This window comes from Sphaeroforma arctica (genome assembly GCF_001186125.1).
Source record: "Sphaeroforma arctica JP610 unplaced genomic scaffold supercont1.32, whole genome shotgun sequence".
Classification (NCBI taxonomy): domain Eukaryota; class Ichthyosporea; order Ichthyophonida; genus Sphaeroforma; species Sphaeroforma arctica.
Window position 1 is genome coordinate 159,066 of NW_014040526.1, and position 10,701 is coordinate 169,766.

Genomic DNA, 10,701 nt, shown 5'->3' on the forward strand with positions numbered 1-10,701 from the left:
TTCACACGAGTATACACAAGCAGATCGACACAAACGTATCGCAGAAAATGACATGGGAACAAACGCTTGAACGTATCTACACACACATGTATATACAGACAAACAAACACAGGAAAAACCACGAGATGGAAACAGACAAACATACACACACAGGTGTCACAGATAAAGACACAGAAACAGACCCGTGAACGGATCTACAAGACCCTCACCATACAAATGTGTACAAACACACAGATACATATGTAAACACACAAAAGCACAAATACACACAGATATATATGTATAAATATATATATACAAAATCAAAACCACAAACACACAGATATATATATCAGATATAACACAGGCATATTTATATATATATGCACACGAAGGCACAAACACAGACATGTATATACATATGTAAACACACAAAAGCACAAATATACACAGACATATATATATGCACACAGAGGCACAAGCACAGACATATAATTATATACTAAGCACCATAAACAAATAGAGATATATATACAAAAGCACAAACACAAACACAAACTCACAAACATATATATATATATACATACACACACGTATATACATAAATACAAACACAGACACACATACGACTTGTATATGTACATATGCAAACACATACGTAGACAAACATACAGACACACACGCAGACAGACAGATATAGACACGCAAAAAATACGTGTACACAAACAGAGACACGGAAGCCCAGAAACACCACACATACGTAAGCAGGTGCACACACACAAACACGAGAACAAAAACATACATATAAATGACACGACACGGAAAGTGACACAACCATTTTTGTGTACACACACACGAGGGTATATATACATATATATATATATATATAACAAGCGCAACAAAAAGATATACACACGTACACACATACAAGCACACGCTTGTGGGAGTCGACGGGAGTACTGGAGATTTTGACTTTTATCTGACCTGGCAATCGTTTACGACTGATTGAAAGTAGTTGAGCTACTATTTAAACGTTTCGGACGGTTCGAAAACCTATCATATTCTGTCGTTGCATGCACATGCACGCACAGGCGCATGCATAGGCGCATACACAGACAAAGGAGCAGAGACAGACAGAAAAACGCACAGAAACACAGGCATAGACATAGAGACAAATACATGAAAATAGACATAGGCACAGTGACCGAGACAGGCGCACAAATACAGACAAACACAACCATAGACAGAGACCGAGACAGATGCAGATACATAGGCAGAGACAGACACACACATATATACACTGCAATGTACAAACTAATTCATACCGTTTGGGATTCCACAAAATCAAATTCGTTTCCCGAAGGTTTCGCTCGTTATTGTATTAAGAGAGAGATGTTCGAGACCGAGACCGAGACGTATACATATAGAGAGAGAGACACTCACATATATAGGTTTATGTAAAAAAAATTATTCATACCGTGTACAACTGTACATATTTAGATTTCCTCCATCATTGGAGTTTCATAAATACACACTCTTTCTCTCTCTACTCTCTACTAGAGAGAGAGAGTCTTGCCTCTCGAGGAGGTTATGTTGCTGGGGGGTTCTGAATAACAGAGTGATTGTAATGAATGTAACGTTCGTACGGTGTCGTCAACTGTCCTATTTTAGCTTTTGATATCGAAAGTGACAAGTCATAGGGATAATCTACTCTATTTATTTCAAGTTGTCACTTCTTGTGTCAGCGACCAGCATAGCCTTCCTATGTATTGGCCAATGGAAACACTTGACTAACCATCTAAAATGACACGAAAGTGTTCAAGAATATTATAAAATCAAATCGAAGGCTCTCCGTGGAAAACGCATGATGTCAGAAACTCTATATACAGATGACTCCATTAACGTACCGAACTTTAATATGAAAATTTATTCTAGACGGAGTTTTTTATGTGTATTTATAATTCAAAAGGCTAGTTTTTAGACCCCAAAAATAATACAGGTTTTCATATTGATGCTCAGTTTATTCTTGTATACAGCATATGTACCAAGATCCACATAAGTTACAGGTTGTCGGCCTCGACAGGCTCGACTCCGCCTCCGAGCTGCTAGTGGCGAATCAAAACTGGTGTCATTGTGAAAAGAAAAAATTGGTTTGACATCTGATAGATATGATACACCACCACATATATAAATGAGAAAATTCTGCTTACGATAGGCACATATTTACACATAGTTATATTCCTGTAATTATGACAACGGAAAAGATGGTACAACAAACACCCAACACCGAAGCCTTCGTAGATGCCGAGCTTGCAGCTTTCCAAAAGGAGGTTGCAGAGGTGGATTCTTGGATGAAGCAGGAACGTTTCAGCTCGATCAAGCGTCCTTACAGTGCCGAGCATGTCGTAAATCTACGAGGCACCGTGACAGGTGAGTATCTCGCTGATAAGCAAGCAAAAAAAATGTGGGGTATTCTCCAGGACAATAGATCTAAAGGTGAGACCTCATGGACTTTTGGAGCCCTAGACCCAGTTCAGGTTGTACAGATGGCGAAGTACCTCGACACTGTGTATGTATCTGGTTGGCAATGTTCCTCTACGGCCTCATCTAGCAATGAGCCTGGACCCGATTTGGCCGATTACCCTATGGACACTGTTCCCAAGAAGGTGGATCATCTATTTAAAGCTCAGCTTTTCCACGATCGCAAGCAGCGTGCCGCCCGTGCTAAAATGACCAAGGAGGAGAGAATCGCCACTCCTTATGTTGACTACTTGCGTCCTATTATCGCTGACGCTGATACTGGACATGGTGGGTTCACGGCTGTCATGAAGCTGGCAAAGATGTTTGTTGAGTACGGTGCCGCTGGTATCCATCTAGAGGATCAGGCTGCCGGAACAAAGAAATGTGGACATATGGGTGGCAAAGTATTGGTTCCCATCCAAGAGCACCAGAACCGCTTGATTGCTGCTCGTCTGCAATTCGATATTATGGGTGTGCAGTGTATTGTTGTTGGACGTACTGATTCTGAGGCGGCAACTCTGTTGACCTCGAATATTGATAAGCGAGACCACTGTTTCATTCTTGGAGCCACTAATTCAGCTGTGGGAACGTTGAACGAGGAGGTCAACGGCATGAAGCTTTCTGGTAAATCCGCTGCCGAGATTTCTGCATTCACTGATCAGTGGAACAAGGATGCCGGTATTAAGACCTACGGGCAGGCCGTGCACGATCACTTGGTAGCCAAGGGGCAGGCCGAGGATGCTGGTGCTTGGTTGAAGGAGTCTAAAGGTCTATCTATTAAGGACGCTCGAAGCAGGGCTACCAACCTCCTAGGCGAGGATATCTTCTTCGACTGGGATGCACCCCGTACTGCTGAAGGTTTCTACCGCGTTGACGGCGGCACAGAGTACGCCACATACAGATCACAATATTTCGGCGAATACGCTGACATCTGCTGGATGGAGTCCGCTCGCCCGGACTACAAGCAGGCGAAGTACTGGGCTGAGGGTGTATTGTCTGTTCACCCCAAGAAGTGTTTGACATACAATCTATCACCATCATTCAACTGGGACGCAGCTGGCATGTCGGACGCCGAGATTGGGTAAGTCGTAAAAATTGTCAGTTCACACCCAGATATCTTTACTGTTTTTATTTCAAGTTATGTGGTTTGAAACCTTTTACTGCTTTTTTCCCCCACTTTTTTTTGTTGAGAATTTTTGAACTTGGGTGCGCAATGAAATAGCTGCGCTTTATGGTTCATTGTATCTTCAAATCAATTTTTTTGTTAGTTGCCACATTTTAATTTTCCATTCTGCAACAATTTACAGATCACTCATCAAGGAACTTGGCAAGCTCGGAATCTGCTGGCAGTTCATAACCCTCGCCGGTTTCCATCTGAATGCACTCGCCGCAGATAACTTTGCAAAAGCATACTCTGAGCAAGGAATGATTGGATACGTACAGGGTATTCAGAGACAAGAGAGAGAAAACAAGGTTGAGACTCTTACGCATCAGCAGTGGTCAGGAGCTATGCTCGTGGATCAGCAATTGCAAACTGTAATGGGTGGTGTATCAACCACAACCATTATGTCTGCAGGTGTTACTGAAAATGATTTTTAAAATCTAAAATACAACACGAGTCGTCGAGTGCTATCACAGCGACCCATGTAGTTCAATCAGGGGCACGAGTGAGCCGTATTTATAGAGACTTGATATTAAAAAAATTATAGTAGTTATCTGTCAATTTTCAGTTGTATAATATATACTTTTTCTCTCATAATACAATTCAGATGAGGAACAATGCACTTTTATACAAAAGAATAACGGCCCCGTGTACAGGATTCTAAAGTTGAAGAGGGCACATTGTTAGCAAGTTGATATAATAGAAGAATTGTATGCTAATAGAAAATTGTGATTCTAACACTTACTCTATTATTGACCAGCTAAAGAACAGTCGACGGCGTTTAAAGCGCAATAGGCACTAGACAACCATAACTCGGGTAACTAAAGCAGGAAAGAGCGAGGGGGATCTGAGGTTAAATTTTAAACTATATACGTCTTTGCTAAGTGGCCTCTGTGGTATTTAGTCTGAAAAAAGAATTCGTTTGGAAGACATAAGCAAGTGCAGGTAAGTATTCAGTAGGAACGCACACCCCACTCTAGAGAGAACTGACATGCAGATTGCCAATACATGTCCAACTCTGTGTTCTGTGATCAATTAATTATATTTCTTTGGAGTTTGTGGCATGAACATATCGTACTCGAAGGAAACGATGTCGAATCGCAACAGAGACAGAGCTGATTATACAAGAAAACCGGTCAACCTCTTCATTTTCGTAGCATGGAGATATACAGCATAGCCAGCATAGCATGGAGACATACAAGCCAGGAGACTGAAAACAAAACAGCACAGAGCACCCCTCGCCCCAAACTAACGTCGAGTTAGATACAAACCTTTCCTCGCAAAATTTTCTATTTAAAATGTACGCCACAGGAAAGCTAAATAACGATCAAGACGTGGGGCGTGGACCACGCCAACATGAATTGAATCTTGTGAGTTGTTTGCTACAATTTGTGACTGACCCTGTGACTTGTCAATTTTGAGGTCTTAAATATTAAATACCAAAATAGTTGGAAACTGTTTTTAGAAATATGATAGTCCCTCTGTACATGGTCATGGGCTGATCTGGTTTCAGACAAAAAATGTCAGAAAATATGGGGGGTAAAAAACATGTCGGACACGTCGGAAAGTTTTGATGTCGTATAGGTTTTAGACTTGGTATTATACTCAGCACTGTTTATGAGATATTTATATGTACATGCGCGGTTGGACGGTTGGCGACTAGTACATCTGGCGGTCATAATCTATTAAATCTCAAATCTCAAAATCTGACACATGGATTTCAGGAACAATGAACATAATGAAAATTGTTTATTACATGTGACCTGTTATTGTTGACTGTTTTATATATAAAATAGAATGATTTCAGTTTTAGACTTTTAGACTTAGTCGTATCTGGTCCCCACTACCCATCAGTGGTGAATACTGAATAGTGACCATCATGCTTGACTGTTCCTTGTGCGGCCAACGGGTCACAACGATGCAAGACATAAATACTTGTGATCAAGAAGATTGCAGTACAGTTATATGCAACTGTAGATCTATATGTGGACCCCATGAGAATCCCCACCAGGTGGGTAGCCTAGTATATGAGCTTTCTATTCAAGTAAATTTCCTTAAGAATGAAGTAATAAAACTGAAAGAAACGTCTTCAATGCCAAGTACCGAAGAATTAGAAACTAAAGTCTGGTATACCAGTTCTGGGAAGTTATATCATGTAAACAAACCCTGTTCTGCATTATACGACCGACAAAAGATAGTGAGATTCGGAGTCTATTTCCTTGCGTTACATATCGCTTTATGCGAAGATCTTCGCCGCTGTACACTGAAAGCATGTGCAAGGATCAATGGAGAAACAAGCACACTGTCATACTATTCTATTGCAACAGTATCAACAACAAAATAAAGAATATGAATAACATAATAGACAGTATATTATTCCATAATTCTGAGCTGCCATCGATTGAAATATACTATTTGTGTACATGTTTATTTATGCAAACTAATAAATACTTCGAACTGCCCTATTGTATCGAGAAACAAGCACACTGTAATGCTATTCAATTGCAAAAGTATAAACCACAAAATAAAGAACATGAATAAAAAAATAGACACAGTATATTATACCATAGAATGAGATGCCATCGATTGAAATAAACTATTGGTGTACATGTTTATTTATGCAAACTAATAAATACTTTGAGCTGCCCTATCGTATCAAGAAACAAGCACACTGTAATGCTAATCCATTGAAACAGTATAAACAACAAAATAAAGAATATGAATAACAAAATAAACACAGTATATTATACTATATTGAGATGCCATCAATTGAAATATATTTGTGTACATGTGAGATGTCATTTAATGTGACTTAAGAATTATGTACAGCAGCTTTATGTAAGCAAACTAGTAAATACGAACAACTCATCTACTGAGGACGACCGTGCTGTGCTTCATCTTGCCGTGTTAATGACGGATACCACCATATTGTGGAGGCAAAGATTGTACGTATTGTAAACCATGAGATTGAGGCCGAGTATTGTCAGATTGAAGCCGTCTATTCTGGTTGTAGGGCCGAGTATTGTCAGATTGAGGCCGTATAATCTGGTTGTAGGGCCGAGTATCAGGTTGAAGGGTCTGAGGTAAGGTTCGAGTACGTCCGTTCATTGCACCTACACCAGGCCTAGATCTACGACTTGGAGCTTTGGTACTTGGGGCTTTGGTAGTGCTATTTGGGGGTTTGGTAGTGGTACTTGGAGCTTTGGTAGTGGTACTTGGGGCTTTGGTAGTGGTACTTGGAGCTTGGGTAGTGGTACTTGGAGCTTTGGTAGTGGTACTTGGGGCTGTGGTAGTGGTACTTGGAGCTTTGGTAGTGGTACTTGGAGCCTTGTTAGTGACACTTAGAGCGTTGGTAGTGGGTGTGGATGAGGGTGAACAATATTCCTCGTCTGAGTCCTTATCCTTAGTTTGTTCTTTTTTTTCTGAGTCCTTATTTGTCTCGGAGTCTTTGTCCATAGATGGTTCCTCTTCGTGTGAGTCTTTGTTCATAGGTTGTTCCTCTGCCTCTGAGTCCGTGTGCATAGCTGGTTCGTCATCGTTTGATTCTTTGTTTATAGCTTGTTCCTCTTCGTCCGAGTCTTTGTTCATAGGTTGCTCCTCTGCCTCTGAGTCTCGTCATCGCCTGAGTACTTATCCAGTGATTCTTCTACGCGTTTGAGTGTCTCCTCGTCGTTATCAAAATTGGAAGCATCAATGTCTTCGTCGTCGTCTGTGTCGATCGCAGTACTTCAATAAGTTCTTAGTCATTATCTTTGGACCAGATATAATCACACGTTTCATTACTTTGTGCAAAGACTTATGAACATCGGGATCTTGGTAAGGGTTATCGTCAATAAAAGCGGGATCTAAGGCACCAGCTGCCTGGTAAAAAGTGTCGTCTCTGATGAAATTACAATTACCTCCTTCTCTGCGTTCAGAGATGTAAGTACCAGCTCTGCTAAGTTATTAGGGTTCCTAGTTTCTATTATTAGTGCCTTCCAATTATTTTCGCACCGACGCATTGACTCAGTGATTGTAGACGCAGTTGGCTTATATGAGTTGGATAGGCGGTGGAGTATCAGCAAGGGTGAGAGAATCCTAAATACATTCGTAGTCTTATCCCAAAATGCAGTTGAGCCCACCCAATCCTTTACGTTATAGTATAGCTTGTTCTGAGTCATCGTCTTGCTCTCTGGAAGTGCCATATAAGCTACAGTTTGTGCACAGAAGATCACACCACAAAAACCGGGCTGCAACTCAAGAACCCTGTGTAAGATTCGGTCTATCTAGGCGATATTAACGCCTTAGAGTAATTAAACGCGTAAGAAAAATCTAAGTATCGTGATAATTTCAAAAAATGAGTCTAAAGTTAGGTATGCCTCGTGAAAACAGCAATACTCTGAGGGATTGTGAGGCTGAGACATTGCCTATATATAATCCATCAGTACTGTTTTCGCCGAAGGGATTTTATTTAGTGTTTCGTTGTCACTCTATTAGAAACTAGTGTATGCTGCATTTGATGGTATCTTTGTGTACGGTCTATAGTTGTAAACACTGTAGCACCTTCCATCCTTCGCAGTAGCACCTTCCATCCTTCGCAGTAGCACCTTCCATCCTTCGCAGTAGCACCTTCCATCCTTCGCAGTAGCACCTTCCATCCTTCGCAGTAGCACCTTCCATCCTTCGCAGTAGCACCTTCCATCCTTCGCAGTAGCTCGTTAATACGAGGTAAATGAAAGCTATGAGTCGGCAATATTTTATTTATTGGACTCATATCTAAACATACTCTGACTTTCTTAAACGGTCCGTCAGAGTTATGTTGGTCTACGGCTAGCAGTGCCAAGTTAACTGGCGTTTGTTGATAGTTAATATCTATCACACCATCTGCTAGCCATTTCTCAACTTGTTATTTTACAACAGCCTCGTGTCTCCAGGATACATAGTTCCTTGAGGGGAACTTTAACTGTGTAAAGTCCAAAGTCAAGGCTGACATATCTGTCGTTAAAGAGGAATTTTGCCCAATCTGTGATCTTTGTTTTCTTATTAACAAGAATCAGATCCATGATTTTGTCCGCAAAGTCAGGTATTTATGCCTTGACTTTGTCTGACGGGGGCTTATATGGATTCAGACAGTTATCGTCTGATTGATCCTTTAATGGATCTATGTTAGTTGGTAGACCAGATACGGTTATACCTAGAGTGAGTAAATCACTCATTCCGACTATAATGTCGTACTTCTGTGACATCTTAACTATCACAGCTTGAGTAGTGATACTCCTATCATCGGCCTGGGAGATTTTAACATCTGTGGCGATGGTATCACACGTAGCAGCTTTATCATCAGCTAAAATGAGATAAGTTGTTTGTGTTCTCCTTTCGATATATTTCATTAATGCAAAGCGATCGGATATCCATGAAATTTCGGAAGCAGGATCAATCAACACAAGGATTTTATTTCCATTGCAATATACAGGTATTATTACACGCTCGTCTAAAGAGTCGTTGTATTTTATTGGTAACGATTGTACCTGGTAGTACTTCCACTCCAACTTAATGTTGGGCCTTTTCTCACAAGACTTGGCGTGATAGCCACTGGTCTTCTCACACTTGGCCCACTTAGTAAGAAAGTGTGTACAGGTGGATGCATGTTTACCATTTCAATAACGGTTATGGGTTAACTGGTACATGTCATACCCGCACTGGGCGTCGGCACATTTCTTAATCTCCTTGAATAGAGGTTCCATGTCCTTCGCTCCTGCGCGTGCCCGTTTATCGGGTCGCGTGGTTAAAGAGCACGTGTATGTTGGGGTCTCTCGTTTGAGGTACGACTGGATACGTATCCGTGATCGGTGAGCTCCTGCGGATTCTTAACAGCTGCTTTTCCCTTCAAAAGAGTTGATATAGTATCATAAAACTGTTCCCATGTCAGTCGGGATAGATAAAACTTTGTTTCATGTCCCTTGTCTCGAGCCTCAGTCGCGTGTTTACGTCGCAACTCGGTGTACAGACTCTCACGGTCGTTATTTTCTATGTTATTACAGAACACGTGCATAACCAGGAATTCGTACCATCGCTGTGCCTTGTCTTTTGTTATATCTGGACGTTTAAGGTCAGCATCAAGTATCAGAGTAAAACTCTTAATAGGAGTATTCTCGACTGGTTCAGTTAAGATTGAACTCAGTCCTGGACTTCGCATGACCTTGCTTAATAAGGATGTAACCAACTAACACACAGCTGGCCAGTCACGACAAGTGTCTAGCTCATGCTGGTGTCGCTGCAGGATCAGATAACTGGTCCCTGTAGGGTCAAATGTCTGCATTAAGGCAGAGATCGCGATATCATTCGTCTCCAGCTTGACCATAAATGCATTAAGCGTACGAGTTAGCGTGTCGAGGTCATAGTTGTTTATAAACTCGACCTGCTTGCTGTTGGCATCTCAGTTCGACCTAAGTCGACTGATCTGTCCCTTGTACTTCTGGTTGTTCCTGTGGTCTTGTCCACGTCGAGCCTAAAGTAGTAGGTCTATGCGATTTTGCTTAATCGCAATAATATTCGCATAGTATGCTACGTCATCAGCATGATGTGCAGCATGGGCGACTTCCATTTTATTGGCATAGTTGTCGACCGGTTTATTAAGGTCGGTCACCTCGTCAGAGTGGAAATCCTCTGCGGGTTGGTGTAATGCCGTGCGGTCGAAGCGATTAAACTCGATATCGTACACACGTCTGGGGGGATGATTAATATCCCTTGGCGTCGGAATAACATACCCAGTCTTAACTAAATGATTAGCCTGTTCTTCTGGCAGTATTGCCTCGTACGGTATATCGACGCTGTACACCTCTGGATTCAGTATTGCCCGGGGATACATGCTCACGTAAGCGCTGTGTATGTTTTCCTGATCTTTCTAATTGATCTACATGTTCGACAGTCAAGTCTTTCATAATAGCAGCTAACAGATTTTTAAGATCAGCGTATTTAGTAGTTAGCTCACTTATGTGCTTCGGCTTAGAAGTCTCGGAAGTAGATTCGGTTTTACTACTTGAGCTTGCCTCCTCTTCTGG

The 10,701-nt window shown here is 41.4% G+C and overlaps 2 protein-coding genes across 2 annotated transcripts; one reads left to right on the forward strand and one right to left on the reverse strand.

Annotated features, from left to right (window-relative positions):
* Nucleotides 1-2,138: 2,138 nt before the first annotated feature.
* On the forward strand, nucleotides 2,139-4,318 carry SARC_00916 (isocitrate lyase). The gene is made up of 2 exons (XM_014305393.1): nucleotides 2,139-3,580; nucleotides 3,807-4,318. The coding sequence occupies exons 1-2, from the start codon at nucleotides 2,229-2,231 to the stop codon at nucleotides 4,096-4,098; spliced, it is 1,644 nt and encodes a 547-aa protein (XP_014160868.1). The 5' UTR covers nucleotides 2,139-2,228; the 3' UTR covers nucleotides 4,099-4,318.
* A 2,127-nt stretch (nucleotides 4,319-6,445) lies between these two features.
* On the reverse strand, nucleotides 6,446-7,276 carry SARC_00917 (hypothetical protein). Its single transcript, XM_014305394.1, has one exon. It carries the CDS (start codon nucleotides 7,247-7,249, stop codon nucleotides 6,569-6,571), a length of 681 nt encoding a protein of 226 aa, XP_014160869.1. The 5' UTR covers nucleotides 7,250-7,276; the 3' UTR covers nucleotides 6,446-6,568.
* Nucleotides 7,277-10,701: the final 3,425 nt, after the last annotated feature.

Coding starts and splice junctions, on each gene's coding strand:
- SARC_00916 (XM_014305393.1), top strand. CDS start 2,229: ATGACAACGGAAAAGATGGTACAACAAACACCCAACACCGAAGCCTTC. Junction 3,581..3,806: donor ATGTCGGACGCCGAGATTGG/GTAAGTCGTAAA, acceptor AACAATTTACAG/ATCACTCATCAAGGAACTTG.
- SARC_00917 (XM_014305394.1), bottom strand. CDS start 7,249: ATGAACAAAGACTCGGACGAAGAGGAACAAGCTATAAACAAAGAATCA.